This window comes from Camponotus floridanus, unplaced genomic scaffold (genome assembly GCF_003227725.1).
Source record: "Camponotus floridanus strain SB8 unplaced genomic scaffold, Cflo_v7.5 scaffold29, whole genome shotgun sequence".
NCBI classification, from domain to species: Eukaryota; Metazoa; Arthropoda; class Insecta; order Hymenoptera; family Formicidae; genus Camponotus; species Camponotus floridanus.
In genome coordinates, this window is record NW_020229425.1 from 1,127,741 (window position 1) to 1,155,218 (window position 27,478).

At 27.1% G+C, this 27,478-nt stretch overlaps 3 protein-coding genes across 6 annotated transcripts; all 3 read right to left on the reverse strand.

Annotated features, from left to right (window-relative positions):
• Positions 1-8,056: 8,056 nt before the first annotated feature.
• Positions 8,057-11,055, reverse strand: LOC109610031 (odorant receptor 9a-like). The gene is made up of 4 exons (XM_020027695.2): positions 10,912-11,055; positions 9,576-10,050; positions 8,713-8,943; positions 8,057-8,588 (listed from the first exon to the last, which is right to left on the reverse strand). The coding sequence occupies exons 1-4, from the start codon at positions 11,050-11,052 to the stop codon at positions 8,248-8,250; spliced, it is 1,188 nt and encodes a 395-aa protein (XP_019883254.1). The 5' UTR covers positions 11,053-11,055; the 3' UTR covers positions 8,057-8,247.
• Positions 11,056-11,179: 124 nt separating this feature from the next.
• On the reverse strand, positions 11,180-21,902 carry LOC105251726 (putative odorant receptor 71a). 3 transcript variants are annotated; one of them, XM_025409918.1, is made up of 5 exons: positions 21,752-21,902; positions 17,836-18,304; positions 16,189-16,419; positions 11,938-12,215; positions 11,180-11,414 (listed from the first exon to the last, which is right to left on the reverse strand). In XM_025409918.1, exons 1-5 carry the CDS (start codon positions 21,890-21,892, stop codon positions 11,391-11,393), a joined length of 1,143 nt encoding a protein of 380 aa, XP_025265703.1. In that variant the 5' UTR covers positions 21,893-21,902; the 3' UTR covers positions 11,180-11,390. The 3 variants fall into 3 exon arrangements, with proteins under 3 accessions (XP_025265703.1, XP_025265702.1, XP_011257010.2); XM_025409917.1 differs by lacking the exons at positions 11,180-11,414; positions 16,189-16,419; positions 17,836-18,304; positions 21,752-21,902 and adding exons at positions 12,309-12,539; positions 13,113-13,587; positions 14,908-15,047 and having other exon boundaries at positions 11,821-12,215; XM_011258708.3 differs by lacking the exons at positions 11,180-11,414; positions 11,938-12,215 and adding an exon at positions 15,733-16,095.
• Positions 21,903-22,497: 595 nt separating this feature from the next.
• Positions 22,498-26,978, reverse strand: LOC109610030. Of its 2 annotated transcripts, none has more exons than XM_025409919.1 (4): positions 26,840-26,978; positions 25,523-25,994; positions 23,089-23,271; positions 22,498-22,996 (listed from the first exon to the last, which is right to left on the reverse strand). In XM_025409919.1, exons 1-4 carry the CDS (start codon positions 26,939-26,941, stop codon positions 22,656-22,658), a joined length of 1,098 nt encoding a protein of 365 aa, XP_025265704.1. In that variant the 5' UTR covers positions 26,942-26,978; the 3' UTR covers positions 22,498-22,655. The 2 variants fall into 2 exon arrangements, with proteins under 2 accessions (XP_025265704.1, XP_019883252.2); XM_020027693.2 differs by having other exon boundaries at positions 23,089-23,319.
• Positions 26,979-27,478: the final 500 nt, after the last annotated feature.

Consider the following 27,478-nt stretch of genomic DNA (forward strand, 5'->3'; position numbering starts at 1 on the left):
AATTAATTAAAGAAGATCTGCGTGAATAAAAGCGCGCGACGATGAGAGTCGTCTCATTATACTAGGCGCGCGGCGAAGCGGTGAGTGGGGAAGGAGTAATGAATCCGGGCCGCACTTATCACTCATATTATATAATATAAATTATATATGTTATAAATAAATATATATATATATATATATATATATATTACAAATATTATATAATATGTATAAATATTATATACATTATTTAATATATTTGCGTCTTGTAAAAATTTGTTTCATTTATAAATATGACAGCCAGCATATAAATTGCAGTGCAGTTAAACTTGAATAATATATCCGAATTGAACATTTTTGGATTTAAATACACGTTTCCTTATTATTTTATAAGATAATCGTTCTTCACGATTCATAAAAATGGTGAAATATTGATGTTATTATCAGCTTCAATATTTCTTTCGTTGATTAGGAATACTACAAAAATTTTTCAACATCATTCAAAATCATCGTGCACGTGACGTATAATATAATAACTACATAATATCTATATTAGTGTTACGATAATTCTCAGTCAGCTTCATAAATAAAAAAGCTGAATATTATCAACTAATAATAATTCTTTAAAATTGCCTTAGAAAATACAGTTTGCGTATATATAGTATGTGAATATAAAAAATCAATTTTTGGAACATCTTTTAATATCTTAATATTCCATAATAATGCACGAAATATTAACAAAAATTCTTATTGAATCCATTTACCTGATTACAGACAATATGTAAATAAATAAATATTTAAGAAATTTAAGAGATGTTTATGAATATATTTTATAATTCTTGCAAAATTGATTATTGTCATATTTATTTTCCGCTTCTATAATTTTGCTCCTCTTGCTGCTAATTCATCTTCAGAATTATCGTTAAATTCTATTGCTTGATCGTGAAGACACTGTTCTTTTCCCCAGTGACCTATATACCTAGATTTTATATAAACATCCTATGAGCAGAAAAGATGTACAAGATATCATCGTTCTAAATATCAGATGCAAAGATTATATTAATTGTACAAATTAAACGAACGATTCACAAATCTAATCTGATCATTATGAGTGGAGGTTCCTCAAATTTTATTTTTAATTTGTGATTTTAATTTGTCATCTTATTATCAGATAATCAACCGCGACATGTTGATAAAACATATTGCTTCCACAGGGTTCACATTTTATAAGGAACTTCTCAAATGATAATAAAATAAATGTGAAATAGGGACGTGTATGTATAGATAACGTATATGTCTATATAGTGTTGTATATGTGTATGTTTACTTTTTGCTCTCCATAGAGACACGAGCGTAGTGGCACGTTGCAGTAGAGGGAAGACCATGCGAGCAGAAGGACGGCGAACACATCGTAGCAGTGAAAATATTGTGGAAAAATCAATAAAATAAAAAACGGATTAAAAATGTGAGACTTCAATGATTAATATGCAAAATTGTAATATATGTGTAAATGCAAGTGTGATTTCAAGCGTTCATTTGTGATATATCTTTATTGGATGCAATAAGCAAAGTGACATCGATGCTACGCAGAAGTCATCAAAGTTGGAGTAAAAGAGAGTAATAATTATCAATATATTTAGATTGTAGAAACAAAGTACAATGATATATTATAATTATCGTAATCTAATGATAACTTTAAGATGCTAAAAATAAATTATTATTACGAAAATATAAGAAAATAAACATTAAATGAAAATGAAAAATTTTATATAAAAAGTCTGACATAGATTTAATCTTTTTATGGCTGCAATAAAAACTGCATGATTTTTCTAAGTATATATGTATACAGTTTTGATGTTACATAAGAATAAATTGTTGATTTATGAATGGATGATTATATTGTGTAATTAATATTAGTTATTTTATTAAAATTATATAAAATAAATACACTCAAAACAGAAATGCAGAATTTAGAAAATTCATTATAAAATATATATAAATTAATATTTTGTGTGTGTATGTGTGTGTATATGTATGTGTATATATACAGGATGTCCCAAAAACTTCGTACAATAATTTAATAGCGTATTCTAGAAATAAAATAGAAGAGAAGAATAAAAGAGAACAATTAAAAATCAAGAATTTTAATATGAAAATGTTAAGGCTACAATAATTTTTAAATCATAAGAGAAATTTTGCTAATAATATCGCATAGAATTCGCGCATTTAGACTTGTAACCACGTTTACACAAATACCAATCTGTTTTATTGATTTTTTCATGTCAGGTAATATTGATTTTTACAGCTGATTTTGTCTTGCATGCGTGTTACTACGTATATCGTACATCATGACAATTAATTAATATTAACAAATTATTAATAATATATAGAAAACATTTAATTCTTTTTTAAATAAAAATTTAAATAATTGTTTAATTATTAGATTTAAACAAAACTATGAAATTTAATATTTTTACATATTTGAAAAATAAGATACATTTGTTTAACCAAAGAAATATTTAATAGAAATTAATATATTATCATATTATAAAATAAAAAAAATAAGATCAATTGTAGATAAAAATTAATATCAGTTCAAAAAACTAGTAACAAATGGCAGATCAGTAAGTGTAATTATGATTAATTAAGTGTAATTTACTTATCTGAATGCATAAGTTCTACATGATATTATTAGCAACCTTTGATCACTTATTTTAAAAACTATCGTAGCTTTAACATTTCATATTAAAATTTTGGTAGCATGTGCGTTCAGATATTAATATTAAAAATCTGTGTATAATCTGCATAATATAGAGTTTTTTGTGCATACAATATGAAATTCCTTTATACACACACGTTAAGAAAGATAAAACCATTCCACACGGTGTTATTATCTATAGCTGTGATTTATCGAAAATATATATATATAGAAATATAACATATTCTAATTTTCTTTTGAAAGAAATGAGATATTTTTTTTATTATTAACTAAAGATGTTTTCGGTGAATCTCATTCAATTATATAATCTAATAATGATTTAAGACAACCTTATCTTTATTACTAAGAAAGAATGCAAACCGCAGGATGCTTCTCATAGATGCAATGCTCACATGGTTAGGATGACCAGTCTTCCTTATGTGCCATCATTGTCGCGGAATTCTTTTTTCATGAACGAAGATAACCAATCGTCGATTGCAGAATTGATATTAATGGCGAGTTTTCGCATGAAAATTCGCGGAAAAACGATATTTATCCATCCATGTATGCAGCTTTCTAGTAGACGAAGAATTTTCAAACTGCCTCTAGAAACGCTGCAATTCTTGAGAGGTTTTATTCAGCATGTTCATCATTGTGAGACACTATAATTAATATAATAATGCAACTAATTAATATAAAAATGCATTGCTTCAATTGTTATTATGCTTTATCTTAAGTATCATATATATGTAATTATTTTTCTATTTTCTAAAATTCGTAAAAATGTGTATGAGTGTGCATATAAGTCATACACAATTTTATTTTATTTACAGATAAGAAATTTAATATTTTAATAACTTCTTTATTTTTATCTAAATATATATATATATATATATATATATATATAATATGTAAATATTTATATAATATTATTTGTATAAATATTTATATATTATTTATATTATTAATTTAATTTTTAAGGTAATTATTTTTAAAGATTTAAACAAATTCTTTGACTTTTATTATTCTGTTGATTTTTATCATGAAATTTGCATATATTTTTATTAGGAAATTTGCACATAAATATTTTTCGGTTTTACCGTTTAATTTGTATATTGAATGTTACATTATTTTATGTTATGTTATATTATTTTACCTTTGCCATAAACATTATTTACAAGTCACTGAACAGTGTAAATGAATTACACCATTCTGCAAAGGCTATACATTAAATATCCACATCCTCGATCTTATGGTCACAGAAAAGCTGTGATCTATACCATTGTTCCAATTTGTCTTCCTTCATGCTTGGCGATTGCTAGTTTCGATCTTGAAAACGGAAAATCATGATCGTCTTGAATGTTATTCAACCAGGTCGATGGCTTACTTTTATTCCTCGAAAAAAAATTGCTATCGTCTATACGCACATATTTCTTCTGTACATCGACTAGTCTTTAGGGTGGTAAGATAAGTGACGTGACAAGTTTATCTACCACGCATCTCTTTGGAACATTCGATAATACACACAATTTTCTACGTATGTAATGTTATTGTGTCAGCAAGATGTTCACGATCAATTGTATGATAATATCAAGTATAACATCTTGTTTTTCACGAGCAAAGTACTTCTTTTTTCTGCGTCTATTATTTTATCGAGTGAAACCAACAAAATGGGGAAAAAATTGAAGTTATATTTGTTTGTAATAAAAGTAATAAAATAGAAGAAGCTGATGTGGACGGACCGAGAGATTTCAATGCTCGAATGAACAGAATTTCCAGTATTTATTTTAAAATAGCGAATAAAATTTTTGATTTCCTTAGCGAATAATGATTGAAAAATTATATTAATAATTTAAAAAAAAAGATGAAAACGTATGTTTAAAAATGTTTTAATATTTTTGCACATATTTTAAATAGTATTAATAATTTTTATATATGATATACATATATATATTTTGAAAATTCTCTCCTTATTAACCTATGTTAATTTCTGAGTGCAATTCGCAAAACCGAGACATACGATGCTGCCGTTTTGAGAACATATATTATCGTTTCGCGATTAACGTAGAAAAATTTTCCCCCGGTAAGACGAAACGGATAGCTTGATCTCATCATCGCAAAGCGCAGATCTTTCATCAACGTGGCAGGAAGCGTGAACCAGGAAGTCATGAACATTGCACGGAATATATCCTCGCTTTCTCTTTGTATAAAGTCACCGCCGGAGCAATACACAAGTGCCTCCATAAACATGAAGTTCAAAACTAGAACACTTTTAGCTAATTCGATATAATCATTATTTTGTAAACTGAATATTATACGTAATCCTGAAATATATAAAAATATTATTTTAAAATTAAAAAATATATATATCTATATATATTACATTTATATTTTATAATTATTATATATAAAATGTTATTATCTTTAAAATATAAAGATATATAAAAACATATGAAAATTGTTTGTAATCGTTAAACGTAATCGTTTAAAGATGTGAATTTCTAAAAATTAATTATAGTCATGTAATATATATACATAAACTTGACACAAAATTTAGTACCCAACAATGCGAGTAAAAGTGTTACTATAACAAGTTGGAATAATATAATCAGATGGAAAGTATCTTCAATATTTTTATTAAGTTCCGCTAATTTGCAGTGCCTGTTGACCAATTTGGACAAATGCTTCCGATTATTTTCCACGTTGTCCGGTTTACTTGCGAAAGTTTTGAATTTCGCTTTAAGAATTTTCAGCTGGCCAGTGATGTGTAACGTAATGTTAATATAAAAACTGTCCGAAACACATTGCATTAAACATAATATGAGTAATTGAAAATTTTGAAATATAATAAGTATCAAGTACTGAGATCCGGTTATTATTTTACTTAAATCGCCAGATGGAATTAAAAACACCCATTCCATTGTACCTATGCACAATAAAAATAATGATATAATTTAATATACAGCTATTTTATATGTAAATTAAAATAGAACATACAAAGATTAGAAAATACAAAATAATATATTAATTAGGCAATATACGACAATAAAAAGACATAATAAATATAATACATAAGTAATATAATAAATGGCTTTAAATTCTGATGTTTTAATTTTATATATTAAAAAATCGAATATACAAAATTTACAAATATTTTTTCGTAAAAATACATACATTTTAATAAAAAATTACGATAATAATTTATATGTATATATAGTATTATTTCTATCCCTTAACATACGAAAAACACTTCAATGTAATAGCATAATAAAATAATATATAATAATGTGAAACAGATTTATTCTTAATAATTCTAGAAAAAAATTTATCGAAACAGTAATAACACGCTTCCTAGGATGAAATATTTTATATAAATTATGGACAAGAAAAAAAGCATATTTATAATTATCATTATTCGTGAGTTAATATCTTGAAAACCACTTTTTTATTTATAATAATAATATTTAACAAATGTGTATACACACGAATATATATATTACCTGATATATATGTGTCTTGAAAAAATCTTTGTTTCACATTTATGAATATGACAGCAAATATATAAAGTGCAGTGCATATGAAACCAGAGTATAGTATCACCGAAGTAAACATTTTGGATTTAAATGCATATTCCTTCATAATCTTATAAGATTCTTCATCATTCTTTGCGGACAACCAATCGCTGATAGCACCATCAATATTTCTGGCAAGCTTTCTTTGATTGGCAATAATGCAGAAATTTTTCAATGTTAAAATCATTGTGCATGCAAAGTATAATATAGTTTCTATGCTTGTACTGGCATCTCGATGATTCCCAGTGAGTTCCATAAATAAGAAGCTGAATATCATCAACTAATAATAATTCCTTAAAATTTCCTTAGGAAGTACAGTTAACGTATACAATAAGTGAGTAGACAAAAACAATAAACTGCATTTATGAAATGTCTTATAATATCTGAATATTCCATAATAGATAATCTCAAATTAACAAAACAAAAGATTTTGTTGAATATTGAAGATTTTGTTTTATTTATCTGATTACAAATGATATAAATATTATATTGTAAATAAATATACATTTTAAAAAATTCAAAAGCTATTCATAAAAATATTTTATAATTCTTTTAGATATGTAAATTCTTGCAAAATTGAGTATTATCATATTTACTTGCCGCAACACATTTATATAATTCTTTTCTTCTGCTGCTAACATACCTTCATAAATATTGCTAAACTTCGTTGCATGATCGTGAACCTCGTCTTCTTTTGCAGCGGCCATATACCGACTATTTTCATGAGGGCTCTATGAGTAGAGAAGACATACGCAATATCATCGTTCCAAAGAACACGCGAAGACATTATAGTAGCTGCATGGACTGAACGGACAATTCACAAAACTACTCTGCCTGATCGTTATAAGTGAAGGTTCGATCTTGCAAATTTTATGTTCAATTTGTGAATATCATCTTTATCATTGGATAATCAACCGCGGGATAAAATGTGTTGCTTCCACGAAGTTCATATTTTATTAGTTTTAAACGACTTCTCAAATGATAATAGGATAAATGTGAAATAGGGATAATGTGTGTCTATACATTGTTGTATTACTATCCATTTTCCCGTAGTCGTAAACGTAGTGGCGTTGCAGTAGAGAGGAGACCGAGCAGTATGGCAACGAATGTGCATCGTAGCAGTGAAAAAATTTGTAAATTGTTGACAGATTAAAACAACTGTGTTAATATAAGAATTGGAAATGTTTGTTTATAGGCAAGTGCGATTTCCGGTGCATTTATTTGGAATACATTTTTGGATTTTATTGAGTGTTATAAATAAAGTGACATCGATGTTGTGCAGAAATCATTAAAATTGGAGTAAATGACAATTATCGATATATTTATATACTAGTAACAAAGTACAGTGATATGTTATAATCACAATCTAACGGTAGTTTTGGTCAAAATAAATTGTTATTTATATAAAAGTATAAGAGAATGGACACGAAAATGAAAATAAAACATTTCTTACAAAAAGGCTGATACAGATTTCATCAGAAATCATTTTATGTGACTGCAACAAAGACATCATGTTTTTTTTAAGTGTACACATAGTTTTGATATTACATGAGAAGAAATTGATGCATTGAGAAAAATAACCGGTGAAAAGGTAACGAACGGATATTATCCGATTATTAACCGATCACTTTAATCGGAAAAAAAGACATTGATCAGATATCCAATCAGAAAATATCAATCGATCGGACATCTGATCAGAAAATTCAAAATTCGAAACTTTCCGATCAGATATCCGATTAAAATAATCAGTTAATAATCGGATAATATCCGTTCATTACCTTTTCATATTATGGTTATTTTTCTTTATATTATGATTATTTTTCTCAGTGTGGTTTGGCACGAATGGATAGTCGCATAATGATTATGATTAGTTGTTTTATTGAAACCAAATTGGAGTAAATTTTTACTACTGTAGACTCCTATATTTTTGAACGTACTTTCCAAACGTCGATTTGTAATTTGTAAGATTTCTTTTCACGAAACGTATTATTTTATATCTCAAGTTTCTACCATTACGCGGAGTACAGATAAGTACGACATGGAGGTTTTCAGGATGCTCATATATGTTGCCAGGTTTACCACGATAAAATTTCCAGCTTGCAGCTTGACGGGAGACTGTGCCCGCATGATGATAAAGATTAAATTTTTCGACAATTTTCCAGGAAGATCGTACCAAACGCTTTGATAAATAAAAAGTCCAACTTCTTCCATTTGAGATTTCAGGTAATCTCCGACAAAACTATACACTGTAAGTTGCGTCAGAAAAGTGCACAATACTGTTAAGCTTTTCCCCATCATGACGATATCGTTCATTTTAAACGCTAAAATAAATTGAAAGCCTGAAACAGAGTATTTGCATTTAATAAATATTTGATATGTGAATCTCTCTCTCTCTCTTTATTACATAATTTTTTATATGTTTTATAAATCTATTATAAAATCTAAATAGTATGAAATATTCACCCATTATACATAACAAGATACTGCTAAGAAATAATTGCATCAATAAAACAAAACTGATGGCATTGGCTAATTCTTTAGCCATGTCTATAAGATAGCTCATTCTTTTAATTAAAGCGTTAAAACGATCGTAGACTTGCGAACTTGAAACATCAAAATCGATGAAACTGGCCTTTAAAATTTTTACTTGACCACAAACGTGTAATGTAATATTCAGAAAGAGAGAATCGTTACCTTAAATTAAAAAAAAATATTGAGAAATGTGCAGATTATATACATACATACATATATATATATATATGTACAGATTATATATATATATATATATATATATATATATATATATACTATCTCATAACTGATAAAAAGAATATGATATTCTCACATATTTTTTTTATATTAGTTTTATAAGAAATAGATTTTTATATAATTTTTATGTGTAAATTTTGATATTTAATTTGGATATTTAATTTTTATATTATTTTTATATTGTTGTTATAATTATAAAATTATATATTTCATTTTATATTAATTATACATGCATCTAATCTCATTTTTTACAAATGAAAAATCTCATTTTTTACTTTTATGAATATATTTTATTGTACATTCTTTTATTGTATATTCCATATTATAAATAATATTTGACCACACAACAAGCAAATAAATCGCATTAAATAAAATAATAGAAAAATATTATTTGTTAATTGTAATTGTAATTATTTAATTTGTTAATTGTAATTATTTAAGAATTTTGATATATATTAAGAATTTTGACATATATTCTCGTAAATAAACGTTATATAATATGAGAAGAGTGGAAGGATAGATAAAGAAAAACAAATAAAGCAATAAACAGATGTTACCGAGATTACAAGTACACGTAAGTATTAGCACGATAAATTCAAAGAGACAGATAATTTTATATAAGCTCTCCGGGACACTGAAATATTCCAATGCGCATCTTGATGGCATCGGATATTCAAGTACAATGTCCTCGTCCGTTACGTTCATCTGGTTGTCTTCGTCATCACCCAGAAGAGGAATTAGCGAATATACCGTCACGCTAAAGTAAGAGAAGCACACCATAAAACAGGATAGAAGCCTTCCCATAAAGGCGTGTCTTCGCATGATGGCACGATGCTCCGTATTTCTAATTGTCAAATAATCATTCCGGGCTGATCCGTAATTGTTAGTTAAATTTTCCGCATAAATGCGGAAACATACTGTTTTCAGCACTCCTAGTATACCGCAGAAGATCAACATGATGCTGTCAATGTTTTGCCCTGCATCGGTACAGCCCATGTGAATCTCCATGGTGGGTAAAGTCACTATTATGCTCTGTTGATATATGCGTAAACGATATATTTTTTTATTGAAAAGCTTTTTTATGTCTAAAAAAATATTCCCCAATTCCAGATTGTTAGATTTTCTCAAATATTAATATTTAATTCTAAATAATAATCTTTTTTTTAACTGCTAATGTTTCTGTGTTTACCATTTATTATAATGTAGAAGAAATTATTAGAATTAGAGATTAAATAAAAAATTAGATAATTATGTTTTAAATTTTAAAGCATATAATTTGAATATAAGTATAAATAAAAAGAGATAAAATGTTACAGTATAAATAATAAAATTTATAGATATAATAAATTCTTTTGCATTAAAATATAAAATTAAATTAGATAATTAGAGGATTTAACTTGAAGAATTAGATTTTAAGAATTACATAATTAATTAAGAAATTGATATTAATAGTGAATATAAATTGATATTAATAAAAATTTGCACATCATTTTGTATTTTTCATCTAATTTATTTTTTATATGATATATTGTCAAAAGAAATATCATATTACGACATTAATCATTAATAAAAGAATCATGAAGTAAAATAATATACACATGCTAGACATGAAGAAAAAATAAAGAATCATTTTTGTTAATTAATTCCCAACAGCTTACGACTATATATATATCCATTTACAACCCATCCGATACGTTGTCATTATTGAAGAAAAAGCATTTGACGATGTGAATGCTCCCGATCCAGAAATTTGAACATTTGACGTTATCATCGCGAGAATAAAATTTTTTGTTTATAGTGTCTTCATGACATCGTAAAAAGTTCTCTATCTATCCCCTAAAATGCAATTATGCGCGATGGAAATCGTTGGAACAATATTCAAAAGATGTGTACCATGCAACAAGTGGCTAAAACGCATCTTATAAGCGAATAAATGTTATAAACTTGAAGAGGCCAGACACCGATGGGCCACGTTAACAATTTGAAGGGAGTCATCGCGTATGCGATATCATCCTTCCATCGTTCGCTTGCCATCGAGTCGAGGTAATGACTATAACTGACGCTAATAATCTAAATATGCTCGATAGAAGGAAGCTATTTTGCTTCATTTTTTATTCAGTCTGAGACGTATACCCATTTATCAGTCTGCCTTTTATGCTCTTAACGCATTACAACAAAATATAGAGTATTATGCTTTTACGTAAAATTGTATTGCTGAAATAAGAACACACATGACTATGCTTTCTAAGTCGTCATTCGATAAAAAACTTTTTCTTTTATTCTGTGAAGTGTTAAAGATAACTATGCATGTTTCGTTCGCACTATGTACGCATCGACTGTATTGTATTTATCATCTCGATTTCTCGATTGTTTCAGCTAAGTAATATTAATTCAATCTGTCCAAAAATGAAAATATGTAGCAAATATGATTGTTTTTCTTTATTCTACAGAAAATCAAAATTAATTAATAATGAATGAATGAATTAATTAATTAATTAATGATAATGGGTAAGTAATTCTACATGTTAAAAAATAATGTTAAATGTTATGTTTAAATATAATAATGCGTTAGTAATTTTAAGAATGCATGCATATTATCGATATATCAGAACAAATTGATTTAACACAAACAAACTACTATGGGTAATTAATTTTTTACCCATAGTACAGAACAACATGATTTAATGCAAACAAATTACTATGGGTAATTAGTTTATTAATGTGGCATTTTAATAAATATTCGAATGAACATTTCTTCGTGTATTCTTATTTTGAAAGCATTTATTTCGTATTATTTCGAACATACCAAATATTTACAGTTTTCATAGATTTCTTTTACATTTCGCATTTTATATTTCACACTTCGAGCATTATACGAAGTACAGACAAATATGAAAAAGAGGTTTTTAAAATACTCACATAAGTTGACAAATTAACTGCGATAAAATTTCCAGCCTGTAACGCGACTGGAGATTTTGTTTGCATAAGAATAAAGATTACGTTTCTTGCTAATTTTTTAGGAAAACTGTACCAAGCACTTTGATAAATAGAGAATCCTATTTCTTCCATTTCAGTTTTCAGATAATTCCCGATAAAACTATACAGCGATAGTTGTGACAAAAAGAGACTCAGTGCTATTAAACTCTTTCCTACCATTGCGATATTTTTGACTTTCAATGCGAAGATAAACTGAAATCCTGAAAAATGAATATTTGATTGCTAAAATTTTTGCATGAATTTATAATTCACATATTTTGCTGAACCACAAGTAAATCATACATAATATTCACCCATTATACATAATAATACACTGATAATAAACAGTTCTATCAGTAATATAAAACTGATTAGATCGGCAAGTTCCTTAACCAGTGCTATCAAGTAACGATGTCTTCGAATTAGCGCATTGAAACGATTATAGATGCATGGACTTGTGACATCAAAGTTGATGAAATGGACTCTCAGAATATTTACTTGACCGCAAACATGCAATATAATATTGAGGAACAATATGTCGTTACCTTTAAAAAATAAAATAATGCACTGACTAATTATTATTGATAAACGAAACATTACTTATTATTCTATCGTGCTTAAATTACAATTTTTTGTAATCAAACAATATGTATCATAAAATCTAGAAAATAATATTGCAAATAATATATAAAATATAATGCATTATGCATTTTACATAAGGTGCAAACGTTCTGAAATTTAAAATTTTTTTAAGCAAATAGTAGAATAAGGCATGTTGAAACTATTATGTATTTTATTTTCACTTACATTATTTATGTTTAATAAAAATAAATTCTGACATCTGATCTAATATATTGAGTTAGGAAAATTAAATGATCTTAGACCATCTTAATTTTAAAAATTTACCATAAAATCACTCAAATTTCCGCGCTTTTGCAATATTGCTTATTGTCAATTAAAAAATGAATAATATTAATAAAATGAATAAAAATCTTTATTTATTTAAAACCTTTTATTTATCTATTTAAAACTCTTCAATAAAAAAAGGTATTATTTTCTGTATAAGTAATACTGGATAAAATAAAAAATACTTATTAAACTTATTAAGTAAATATTACCAAGATTAGTTGTAGTTGATAGTATTATTATAACAGTTTCGACAAGACAGGAGATTTTATGCATGCTCATTGGAAAATTAAAATATTCCAAAGCGCATCTTGATGGTATAGCGTACTCCAATGTCATATCTTCATTTGTTATGTTAATTTGATTATTCATGTCGTAATCCAAAATAGGAACTATCCCATATATTAGACAATTAAAGTAAGAAATGCCAAGCAATGAACAGCAAAGAAACCTTCCTACAAAGGCATGTTTTTTCATAATGTCGCGCTCCTTTGTGTCCTCAATTGTCAGATAATCATTCAGAGCAGAATCGTAATTGGTAATTAAACTATTTGGATAAATGCGGAACCATGTTGTCTTCAGCACACCAAGCAATCCGCAACAGATTATCATCAGACAGTCTATATTCTGCTCTACGTCAGTACAACCCATGTATATCTCCATGGAAGACAAGATCACAACTAAGATCTGTTGATTTCTTCATATATGATATTTACAAAAGAACATGTCTCATTCTTAACTCAATGAATTTTTACGAGTAAATATTCTATTTATTTAACAAACGGCCAATACTATTTTCACATTCTCAATTTTTCTCCCATTCTCGCTTTATTTCTTTTTCTCTTTTTTTCTTTCTCCCTATTTCTCCCATTCTTGCTCTATCTTTTTCAATTTCTTTCTCTTTTTTGCTCTATGAAATACGACATAAAAGAAGTGATTTTTTTTCTAGGACGTTTATAAAGGTAAAATTGTAAATGTTAAATATTATATTTATTATCATATATTTTGCTATTTATATAATTTTATATTAATTTGAATATTGAAATAATGTAAGAATTTATTTTACTATAATAACGTATCTACAACATTATTTTTCTGCTTCAAAATATGAAACACAGAATATAACAAAATTTAATGTTATTCAAAATTTAAGTGATATTTTGTAAATGTTTATTTACTTTATTACACTGGTCAACAAAAAAAATAATTTTAACTTTTTCCTCTTATAATTTTGCAGTTTTGGGTTTATTTAAGTGTGCTGATTTCGAGTACGACAATAGTTTTTTTTAACAGCTCTTGTTTTTTAATATTTTTAGACTACCCCCTTTAGACATCACGTGCAGTTTTTTTGAGTTTTACTCGACTCAAAATTATTATTTTTTAAAATTTTCGATATGTCTTCGACTCGGAGAGTTGTTTACATAATCCAGATATTTTTTGTTATATTTGTGGCGAATACATCTTTTAAAAATATCGAAAACCTATTTCAGAATTAATATCTTATAAATAAAAAAAGTAGAGCTGATATAACTAAACTAGTATTTTTTTCGTAATCAGTGCCTTAGATATAACCTATAATACATGTTAAATGTCAGGAAAAAATTTGAGTGTTAACCAGTGTTATTCATACGTTATGATAGAATCATGAAATAAGTAGAGTATACTTTCCGTAATGTTTCTTCAAAAATATTGTATCAATTTTACACATGATTAAGAAAAAATATACAAAAAGTACACATAAAGCTTAAAAGAGAAATTTTTTATTTTTAAAAATTATCAAGGCTTTAATAAAATCCTACTAATTTACAATTTTTCTAATATGAGACACACACATAGCTAATAAAAATATTTCATCTTATACATTACCAAGAATTGAATATATAAAATTTTTACGCCGAAGTTTTATTCAAAGCGTTGCAATAGAAAATTTTGATGTAGAAAATTCTTTGTTGCCTTCTCGAACGATCGCAAAAGTTTCAATGATCTTTAAATTTAAAAGATACTTACCGCACAACAAGTGCCAAAGCCACAACGCAACAGCGAATAAATATCATAAACTTGAAGTGGCCATACGCCAATAGGCCATGTAATCAATTTCAAAGGGGTCATCGCGTATGCGATATCGTCTTTCCATCGATTATTTGTCATTGCCGATATAATGACTTTAACTGATGTCAATAGCCAATGATCCATTTGTTATATCGTCATAATATGAGCAGATGTATGTTCCCACTCATTTATTATTTAACATGAAAAGCATGCATGCTTATCAGTCTGCCTTTTTTTCAACAAACATTATGCAAATAACGACACTCTTACATAAAATTGTTGTCGAGTAAAAATTTATATGATACAATTTCTAAATTGTTACCACCGAGCAAATTTTTTTTTTGCTGAGGATCATGTGCCTTTAGCTTACCTGTACACGCACATTGCTTGCACAGTACTTTATTTCGATATTGGTTTGGCCAACAATAAGTAGAATAAATTCAATTTGTTCAAAGATAAAAATGTTAGCTAATAAGTATTGGTTTTATTATTTAATATAGCAATAAAACTAAAAACTTATAGAAAATTACGCGACAGGTAACATTACATGTCTGAAAATATCTATTTACAATCAATATAATAGTATATGAATAGTAATTTTAATATGTTTATATTATTTATAGGGAAAATTAGTTTGGAACAAACAGATTAATTTATGTGACATTGGTTTATTAATGTGGCATTTCAATAAACATGTTTTAATGTATTTCTATTTAATTTCTATTTATTTAAAATTATTACTTTGTACTATTTCGAAAGTATAATATATTTGCACTTTCCAGATGTCTTTTAAATATTCTTTATTTTACTCTTCGAGCATTATGCGGAGTACAGACAAATACGAAAATGAGGTTTTTAAAATGCTCACATAAGTTGATAGATTGACTACGACGAAATTTCCTGCCTGCAACGCGACTGGAGATTTTGTCTGCATAAGAATAAAGATTATGTTTCTTGCTAATTTTGTAGGAAAACTGTACCATGCACTTTGATAAATAGAGAGTCCTATCTCCTCCATTTCAGTTTTCAGGTAATTCCCGATAAAACTATATAACGAGAGTTGTATCAGGAAGGCACTCAGTGCCATTAAACTCTTTCCTACCATAACCATATCATTAACCTTCAACATGATGATGATCTGAAATCCTGAAAATAATATGTTGATTGAAATGAAAATTTTTCTTTTTAAATATATAATTTACATATTTCGCTGAACTTTATAAGTATCATGATATTTACCCATTATACATAATAATATGCTGATGAGGAATAGTTCTATTAGCAATACAAAACTCATCAGATCGGAAAGTTCTCTGGCCAGCCTTATCAGTTCTTGATGTCTTTGAATTAACGCACTGAAACGATCGAATATTCGCGGACTTGTAACATCGAAGTTGATGAAATGGCTCCTCAAAATGTTTACTTGACCGCAAACATGCAATGTAATGGTGAGAAACAATACGTCGTTACCTTTAGAAAATGCATCGATGCACCGAATTGTCGTATTACAATAAAATACACATTTGTACTTATTATATATTCTATTGTAATTAAATATATAATTAAAAGATATGTATCGCAAAATAATTAACACAAAGAATATTCCTTTTATGTTATATATATATATATATATATATATATACATATATATATATATATATATATATATATATATATATAATATTTAACATAAGGTGTCCCACCGAAAATATACAAACAGATCTTGTTAAATTGAATTAAAAAGTCCTATACCGATTTGTAAACAAGCATATAAAAAAAATTTTGAGATATTAACTAGATTAGAAGATCAATTAATGAATGCACGGTCCGCGTGGCTAGAGCATAAGATGTACGCTCTAGACGATGAGTGCATGGCAAAAAATAAAAGTCGAAGTACCTTTTTTACTATGTTATTATATGACAAAAATTACTCCGCTTTTTGTCTTTTTGTTGCCATGCAACGAAAGCCGCTGGTACGCCTACAGCGTACATTTTACGCGGATAATGCGCTCATTGGTCGATCTTCTTTAATTAATATCTCGAAATTTTATGTGGTTGTTTAAAAAATGGGATAGGACTTTTTAATTTAGTTTAATGAGATTTACTTGTATATTTTTGTCGGTACATCTTACATCAGACATCCTGTATATATATATATATATATATATATATATATATATATATATATCATAATTCTTTGCATAAGGTGCAAAAGTTTTTTTAAAAATTTAAATTTTTTTTAAACGTTGTAACGAAATTTGTTAAGTCATGTGTAATTATTTTCATAAGTAATTATTTCCATTTCTATCATTTAATTTTGTTTAATAAACAAAATTTTTTCATTTATTTTAATATACCTGATCGAAAAGATTAGTTGATTTTAATGCATGATCTTGAATTATCTTAATGGAATAAATTGCCATGAAACTTCTGCGCCTTTGCAATATTTTCTATAATCGATGATAGTTAATATAATATAAATAAGATTAATAAAAATCTTTATATATATAAAATAATCCAGATAGTACAAAAAACATTCTCATGAGCATCCAGAATGTATCCAAGATGATTTAAAATATTTATGTAAAACGTTTTAAGATAGCATTATAAATTTACAAATTTATTTTATTAAAATTTAATATATGTGATTATTATCTCTTTTATATAAGTTATTTAATATAATGCCTTACAAATGTTTATTGAATAATTATTGGATGTCTCTAAGATATCAGTCCTATCGATTATTTTGCATATTCTATGAATTTCCAAAAGATATCTATGTGCTATCTAGGAAACTTTTCATTAAAATATTCTTATTTCTTAATAATACTTTAAATAAGATATAAAATATTCATAAAAAATAGATAAATATTAATTACATATTACCAATATTAGCTGTAGCCCCCGTCAGCATTACAACAATTTCGAGTAGACAGGAGATTTTAAACATACTCGCTGGAAAATGAAAAAATTCCAGAGCGCATTTTGATGGCATAGCATAATCTAGTGCTATACTTTCGTTTGTTATATTAATCTGATTATCATAAACTAAAATGGGAGCTATTCCAGCTACTAGATTAGGTAAATAAGCAAGACTCATTAAGCAAGAGCAAAGAATCCTTCCCATAAAAGCATGTTTTCGCATAATCTTGCGCTCGTTTGTGTCGTCAATCGTTAGATAATCATTTAAAGCAGAGTTGTAATTGACAATTAAACTATTTGCATAAATGCGGAACCATATCAACTTTAGTACACCGAGCAATCCGCAACAGATTACCATCAGACAATCTATGCTTTGCGTTACGTCAGTGCAGCCCATACATATCTCCATAGCCGGCAAGATCACAACTAGGCTCTGTTGATACATTTCCCCACATATAATATTTCGTGCTCAGTAAAAATATATTTCACTCCTAACTCAATAAATTTTTATTAATAAATATTTTATTAAGATGCTACTTTCTCACTCTCATGCTTCTTTTTTTTCAATTTCTCTCAATTTTTCTCTTTTTTTTTAATTCTATAAAAGACGGTATAAAAAAATGTTTCTTTTAAGATTAATTTATAAATGCAAAATGTTACATATGTCAATATATATACATTAATATGGGTCTACCAAAAGTGTGGAAACCCCTAAATATCTCGGAAAATATACGTTTTACAGAAAAGTGTTTCCAACAAAAGTTGTAGGGTTTAAGAAGATCTATATACTGATTCTATCAGTTTGACCTTGGATGGCGTCGTCAAGGTCAGGTCAAGGTCACATTGACTTTTTTAAATGACACCCCCTACATTTGATTGCATATTCTTATAGCTTAATTCAAGAGCTTTCCAAAACACTATAATAATGTTTATTTTTATTAAGTACTTTGCGAGTTATGAGGGTTGAAATAATTTCTTAATTTTACATAAACCATAAAATATCTAGTAAACCATTCATTTTTCGATTATCTTACCTTCATACTTTTATGTACAAATAATGAAAGGAATCAATTGGTGTAAAGAAAACATACAGTTGTTTTTAAGAAAAAATATGGAATTGTAATTGCAAATTACATATTTTTTCTTAAAAACAACTGTATGTTTTCTTTACACCAATTGATTCCTTCATTAATTTGTACATAAAAGTATGAAGGTAAGATAATCGAAAAATGAATGGTTTACTAGATATTTTATGGTTTATGTAAAATTAAGAAATTATTTCAACCCTCATAACTCGCAAAGTACTTAATAAAAATGAACATTATTATAGTGTTTTGGAAAGCTCTTGAATTAAGCTATAAGAATATGCAATCAAATGTAGGGGGTGTCATTTAAAAAAGTCAATGTGACCTTGACCTGACCTTGACGACGCCATCCAAGGTCAAACTGATAGAATCAGTATATAGATCTTCTTAAACCCTACAACTTTTGTTGGAAACACTTTTCTGTAAAACGTATATTTTCCGAGATATTTAGGGGTTTCCACACTTTTGGTAGACCCTGTATATTATTAAAATAATGTTTGTGTAACGAAACTTATGACACTTTTCGTTTTCAATTTTAGTTATTCTTCAATTTTCTGTCTCACGTAGATATGTTTGCACGCATAGAAGCAAAACGATTTTGACCCTCAAGTTTATATCGCGCATATATACTTATTCGCTTTAGTATGCTTTAAAAAACAAAATCATATGTGGATGTGTGCATATGTGTGAAATTATAAAAGTTTCACAGAATAGTGTAAAAGAGAAAAATAATAAAGTAATTAAAGATAAAAAATATTGTAGAATAGTGCAGCAAAAAAAGAAAAATAATTTCTTCTAATTTATATATAATTATATGTTGTATAATAATTATGTACACTTATATAGAGGATGTCACAATTTCCAATACTTTAATAACAAATTTTACAGATAAAATAGAGTCAAAAATTCTAATACGAAAATGTTGATGCTGCAATAATTTTTGATTTATAAGCGATGAAAGCTTGACAATAATGCCACGTAGAATTCGCGCGCTCAGGTCTGTAACTACTTTTATGCTTACCGATCTGGGTCATCTGTTATTGATTTTTTTATGTCAGGTGATATTGATTTTTACTGCACAGCTGATTTTATTTTGTCGATTCATATGCATTTATTATGTACGCCATACGTTATAATTAATTAATATTAACAAATTATAAATAATACATAGAAAACATTTAATTCTTTTTTAAATAAAAATTTAAATAAATGTTTAATTATTACATTTAAACAAAACTATAAAACCTAATATTTTCGCACATTTGAAAAATGACATTCTTTTTAATCAAAAAAATATTTGTAGAAATTAAACTATTATCATTATAAATAAAAAATAAAATTACGTGTGTAAACATCAATATTATCTGACATGAAAAATCAATAAAATGACAAATCGGTAAGGTGTAAATGTAGATACGGACCTTAGGCGTGATTTCTACGCGATATCTGGTAAACTTTAATCGCTTTTAACTCAAAAACTACTTTAGTCTCATCATTTTTATATTATAGAATTGTTGACTATTTTATTTCTAGAATACACTATTAAAGTATATTGCATGGAAGTGAGATACCTTGTATAATTACGTATGTATATAATCTTTTTCTGTTCAGTCATTATTATAATTACGCAAACAAATATATAAATTTCTCTGTAACTATATAATTATACGCGGAAAAAGATTATCATATCCACAATTACATTTAAACATATATAATTATTCCATAATATATCATTGTATGTATAATCATGTGTAATTAAATAATATTCTGCGCAGCAATAATTACGATTACGCAGCCAAATAAATTTCTATGTAACCATAATTATAGGCATGCAGAATTTTATTTAATTATACAATAACATATATGTAGGTACATTATACATACATTCATACAAAAATTAAATTTATCTTAAAAAACTAAAGATTTCTTTTAACAAAAATGAAATGCCTTTAATATCATGAGAAGAAGATTATATATAATATTTCTATAAAAAAATGTAAAATGGACTTTATAATAAATATTCTTTAAAATTACAAATCCTCATAAATTGAATAACTTCTATGTATTTAGATAGTTATAATAATATTTATTTTATATTTAGTTTTATTTTATTATTTTTAGACAATACTTTTTAGAAGAAAATTATTTTTAATTTTTATTATTTTCCATAATTTAGAAGTAAATACTTTTTAAAAATTTTTATAACACATCAAAAAGATTTAATAATATATAAATATTATATAAAAATATTATATAAAAAATATTATATAAAAAAATTTAATAATATTCAGAATCTAACAATAAATAATTATTTTATAATTATTTTGTTTTATATACTATCGTTATGATCATGAAATCATAAAATAGAATCATGGAATAAGTAATGTAGTAACAAGAAAAGAATGATTTTTATGACATTTTGTGATAAGGATCATATAATATTTTTAGATTTAGATTTAAGTAAAAGTAGTTACAGTTTAAGAAAAAATACACACAAATCACGAAACTTAAAAAAAATACACACGAATCACAAAACATAAAAAAATACTTTTTACTGTTAAAATTTTTTAACGCGACTTACAATTTACTCATTTAAAGTGTTACTACAACTGACAAAAGTGTTCCATCATATGGGTTATTCAAAATTCAAAATATAAAATCTTGATATGCTTATCATTATACCGAAGTTTTTTCCAGAAAGATGCAATATCAACTTAGATAATATTCCGTGTTGTCTCCGAGTGATCGCGACTATGTCAATAATCTTCTAGTTCTATCTAGAGAAAGATACTCACCGCGAAACAAGTGCTAACAATACAACGTAACAAGGAATATATGTTATAAACTTGAAGTGGCCATACGCCAATAGGCCATGTAAACAATTTAACAGGCGTCATTGCGTATGCAATATCCTCCTTCCATTGTTCAATTGCCATTGTGGAGATAATGGTTTTAACTGATGGCCATAACCGGATGATCGGCTTGCTATATTGTCACAACGCAGACATTCCAGCTCATTTATTATTCAATGTGCAATTTAGTATTCAACGTGAAGTATATGCTTGTCAGGCTGTCTCTTTTAAAACATTATAGCTAAATGATAAAACTACGCTTTTACGTAAAATTGTTGTCGAGTAAAAATTTATCCATTGCAATTTCTAAATTCTTACCGTCGAAAATATTTCTTTTGCTCTTTTATTCCTTTGCTCTTTTATTTACTCTTCTTTTTGAAGAGGGATCATGTACGTTTGACTTACTTGCATATGCGCACATTGTAATATTTTATTTCAATACTAGTTTGGCCGTGACAGAAGGAAAAGGATAAATTCAATTTGTTCAAGGATAAAAATGTGAGCAAATAAGTAATGCTTTTATTATTCTATATATCAATAAAATTAATTGATGAAAAATTACGGGACACAAATAATTTTACATGTACGAAAATATCTGTATACAAAATCAATATAACAATGTATGAAAAATTACTATGTATATAATTTACTATGTATGTGTGTATATTATTGATATTGTATAGAAAAAATTGATTTGAAACAAATAGATTAATGTGAGTGATAAATATATTGTCGTGGCATTTCAGTAAATTTTTCTGTCGCATTTCTATTTTAAAATCATTATATCGTATTTCGAAAGTATAAGATTTGCAGTTACTAATAATTTCTTTTAATTATATCTTATATTTCACTCTTCGAGCATTATACGGAGGACAGACAAATACGAAAATGAGGTTTTTAAAATGCTCACATAAGTTGACAGATTAACTACGATGAAATTTCCAGCCTGCAACGCGACTGGAGATTTTGTTTGCATAAGAATAAAGTTTACGTTTCTCTGCAAATTCGTAGGAAAGCTGTACCATGCACTTTGATAAATAGAGAGTCCTACGTCCTCCATTTCAGATTTCAAATAATTCCCGATAAAACTATGTAATGAGAGTTGTATCATGAAGGCACTAATTATTATTAAACTCTGTCCTATCATAACGATATCATTGTTTTTCAACATTATAATGATCTGAAATCCTGAAAATAATATCCGTTGAAACATAAATTTTTCTTTATAAATACATAATTTACATATTTCGCTGAATATTTATAAGTATCATGATATTTACCCATTATACATAATAATATGCTGATGAAAAATAGTTCTATTAGCAATACAAAATTCATCAGATCAGAAAGTTCTCTGGCCAGCGTTATCAGTTCTTGATGTCTTTGAATTAACGCGTTGAAACGATCGCATATTCGTGGACTTGTAACATCAAAGTTGATGAAATTGAGCCTCAAAATGTTCACTTGACCGCAAACATGTAATGTAATGTTGACAAACAATAAGTCGTTACCTTTGGGAAATGCATTGATGCCAAATTGTCTTATTGCATTGAAATATACATTTGTACTTATTATTCTATTGCAATTAAACATATAATTAAAAAATATGTATCACAAAAAATAACACAAATAATATTTCTCTTATGTTATATACACATATAGGATGTTTGATAAAGATTAGACTAACGCTCTTGAGCAGATCGAATACAGTAAACTGAATAGGAAAGTCTTTATCAATTTTTACAATAATTGTAAAATATTAATTAAAAAGGGTTTGCAAATAAGCGCGCGTTTTATACAGCTAGATTATGAGATATGTGCTCTATAGTTCTAGGCGTGTCAATAACGAAAGTCATACAGCGACGAAAATACAAAAGTCGAAGAAGATACGATCTAAAATTTTCTTGTCATGTGCCACTCATCGCTAACATATCTATCAGCGATTCGCCATTGATACGCTCATGGTATATCTCTGGCCTAGCCATGTGGATCGCGCACTCATCGATCTTCTTTAATTAATATCTCGAAATTTTATGTGGTTATTTGCAAAATGGTATAAGATTTTTTCGTTCATACAGTATATATATATATATATATATTTTTTTTTTTTTTTAAATATAATTCTTCACGTAAGGCGCAAAAGTTTTTTAAAAATTTTAAATTTTTTTTTAAATTCAGTAAACCATTATGTCATATATGATTATTTTTATCTTTATTTCTCAACAAAAAAATTCTTCCATTTAATTTAATATACCTGATCAGAGAATTTGGTTGATTTTAATATATATATTGATTTTAATATATCTTAAATTATATCAATGGACAAATTGCTATGAAGGGACAAAATCAAGGGACAAATTGCTATGAAACCACACGAACTTTGGTGCCTTCGCAATATTTTCTATAATAGGTAAAATAGTTAATATAATATAAATAAGATTAATAAAAATCTTTATATATATATATATATACATATATATATATATATAAAATAACCCAGATAGCACAAAAAATATTCTCATGGACATCCTGAATGTATCCAAAATAATTCAAGATGATTTGTGTAAAATGTTTTAAGATAGTATTACAAATTTATTTTATTAAAATTTAATATATGTGATTATCTTTTTTTAAGTTATTTAATATAATTCAGAAATCTCTTACGTATATATATATATATATATATATATATATATATTATATCTATACGTAAGATATTTCTAAATTATGACATACGTCAACCTCTAATGCACGAATCAGAAGTTGACTATATCGCAGGGCCGAAAATGAAATGGCGGACGTCGCCCGCGATATTTCAAGTCGGAAAATCTTGTATAATATGTAAAATATTTACATTAAATCATACATTGTTATATTTGTTTCAAACAGCGTTACAATTTTTGTTATATCAAAATATCTACATTATTATAAAAAAATTATGCATATCTCTCCGTTCTTCAATACAGATAAATTTTGTAATCAATCACTATACTTACAATAAAGTTCAGTCAGTTCAAGCCATTTAATTTCGTATATATTTGTTACGGTCTATCTCTTTTAGTTTAAAAGATAAAAGGGGGTGGCCACTTCTAGGTGGGACACGCTGTATATATATATATATATATATATATATATATATATATATATATATATTGTCCTTAAAGTGACATATTCCGGACTCAATTCTGAGATTTTCCCTTCGCAAAATTTTGTCCAAAGTTTAGTTTTTGAATTATGAAAGGAAATAATTAACTTATTACGGGCTCAGTTTAACGGTAAATCGCGGCTGCCTCTTGCTCGACCCGTAATAAGTTAACTATTTTCTTTTATAATTCAGAAACTAAGTTTTGGACAAAATTTTGCAAAAGGAAAAGTTATCTCAGAATTGAGTCAGGAATATTTTATTTTAAAGACAATAGGTTATTTTGAATCACCCTACATGTATATATATATATATATATATATATATATATATATATATATATATAAAGTATAATACCTCATAAATGTTTACTGGATAATTATTGGATATCAGTAAAATATCTGCCTTGTTTATATTACGTATTATTATGTATTATATTGGATGACTTACGGATTTCCAGAGATATCTATGGCTATCTAGGAAATTTTTTATTAAAAAATTCTTATTTGTTATAATATTGGATAAAATATGAAATATTCATAAAAAATGGGCAAATATTAACTACATATTACCAAGATTAGTTGTAGAGCCAAGCATCAATGCAGCAGTTTCAACCAGACTGACAATTTTAAACATACTCGTTGGAAAATTAAGATATTCCAGAGCGCATCTTGATGGTATAACGTAATCTAGTATTATACTTTCATTTGTTATGTTAATCCGATTACTGTCATAAGCTAAAATTTTACTTATTCCAGCTAATAGATTACTAGAGTAAGCAATGGTCATTAAAGAAGTGCAAAGAATTCTTCCTATAAAAGCATGTTTTCGCATAATTTTGCGCTCTTTTATGTTGTCAATTGTTAGATAATCATTTAAGGCAGAACTGTAATTCATAATTAAACTATTTGCATATATGCGGAACCATGTCGCCTTCAGCACACCAAGCGATCCGCAACAGATTGTCATCAGACACTCTATGCTTTGCATTACGTCAGTACAGCCCATACATATCTCCATAGCCGGCAAAATCACAATTAGGCTCTGTTGATACATTTCCCCACATATAATGTTTGGTGCTCAATAAAAATATATTTCACTACTAACTCAATAAATTTTTACTAATAAATATGCTATTAATCGTAAGATGTGAATGCTACTTTCTCATTCTCACGCTTCTTTCCGCTCAATTTTTATCAATTTTTTTCTTTCTCTTTTATTCTATAAAAGATGGTATAAAAAAACATTTTTTTCTTTAAGATTAATGTAAAGTCTTATACGTATATCAATATTTTTGTATATATTTACTATATACATATTTTATTGTATACAATTTTATGTCAATCTTTAGATATAAAAATAATACAAAAATGTATATTATTAAAATATTATATGGGTAACAAAATTTATGTAAATAAAAAAATTTCTCTTCTTCAACATATAAAATACGCGAAAAAATGTAACAATATTTAAAATCAAAGTGACATTATATAACTATTTTGTTTTACATATAATCGTTATGATGGAATCATGAAATAAATAATATGTAGCTTTTTATAATATTTCGTAGAAGGATCGTATGATTTTTATACATGTTTAAGAAAAAATAGACATAAATCATAAAACTTAAAATAAATATTCTTACTGTTATAATTTTTTAACGACTTACAATTATGCTGATTTACAACACATCTAAAGTGTTTCTACAGTTCATAAAAAACCGTTTCATACTATATGCGTTATCCAAAATACAAAATATAAAATCTTGCTATGCTCATCGTTACACCGAAGTTTTCTCCAATCAATTACAATATCGTAGGTAATATTCCGTGTCGTCTTCGAACGGTCGCAAATATGTCAATGATCTTTGACTTCGGAAAGATACTTACCGTCCAACAAGTGCCTAAGACACAACGTAACAGCGAATAAATGTCATAAACTTGAAGTGGCCATACACCAACAGGCCATGCAATCAATTTACAAGGGGTCATCGCGTATGCGATATCATTCTTATATTGTTCACTTGTCATTGTGGAGATAATGGCTTTAACTGATGGCTATAACTGGTGATCGGGTTGCTATATTGTCACAACGCAAGTATTCCAGCTCATTTATTATTCAATGTGCAATTTAGTACGTGAAGTATATGCTTGTCAGGTTGCCTCTTTTAAAACATTATATCTAAATGATAAAACTACGCTTTTACGTAAAATTGTTGTCGAGTAAAAGTTTATCTATTGCAATTTCTAAATTTTTACTGTCGAAAATATTTCTTTTGCTAAGAGGGATCATGTGCGTTTGACCTGCATATGCGCATATTGTAATAGTCTATCTCGATACTAGTACTGGAAGCCTGCCCCGGCCCTATATTAGGTCCATCCGCCACTGCTATTTGGTACAGTGGAAATTTTAATATATTCTAGAGGGATCTTGGGGGATGTGATCACTCTACGGCGTCGTGCTCGTCAGTACCGTTTTCACACGAAAGGCCAGTCGGAAGCCAGCATGTACGCGAATACTTCCACCGG

What these genes read in the sequence shown, in the direction of transcription:
- LOC109610031 (XM_020027695.2), bottom strand. Translation starts at nt 11,052, where the DNA reads ATGGCAAGCGAACGATGGAAGGATGATATCGCATACGCGATGACTCCC. An exon ending in TTTTAGCCACTTGTTGCATG is followed by an intron (nt 10,051 to 10,911) that starts GTACACATCTTT and finishes ATATATCAACAG; the next exon opens with AGCATAATAGTGACTTTACC. An exon ending in TACGTGTACTTGTAATCTCG is followed by an intron (nt 8,944 to 9,575) that starts GTAACATCTGTT and finishes TTTTAATTTAAG; the next exon opens with GTAACGATTCTCTCTTTCTG.
- LOC105251726 (XM_011258708.3), bottom strand. Translation starts at nt 21,892, where the DNA reads ATGGCAATTGAACAATGGAAGGAGGATATTGCATACGCAATGACGCCT. An exon ending in GGGGGCTACAGCTAATATTG is followed by an intron (nt 16,420 to 17,835) that starts GTAATATGTAAT and finishes CATTTTCTAAAG; the next exon opens with GTAACGACGTATTGTTTCTC. An exon ending in CATATTATTATGTATAATGG is followed by an intron (nt 16,096 to 16,188) that starts GTAAATATCATG and finishes TATTATTTTCAG; the next exon opens with GATTTCAGATCATCATCATG.
- LOC109610030 (XM_020027693.2), bottom strand. Translation starts at nt 26,941, where the DNA reads ATGACCCCTTGTAAATTGATTGCATGGCCTGTTGGTGTATGGCCACTT. An exon ending in TCTTAGGCACTTGTTGGACG is followed by an intron (nt 25,995 to 26,839) that starts GTAAGTATCTTT and finishes ATGTATCAACAG; the next exon opens with AGCCTAATTGTGATTTTGCC. An exon ending in TGGCTCTACAACTAATCTTG is followed by an intron (nt 23,320 to 25,522) that starts GTAATATGTAGT and finishes CATTTCCCAAAG; the next exon opens with GTAACGACTTATTGTTTGTC.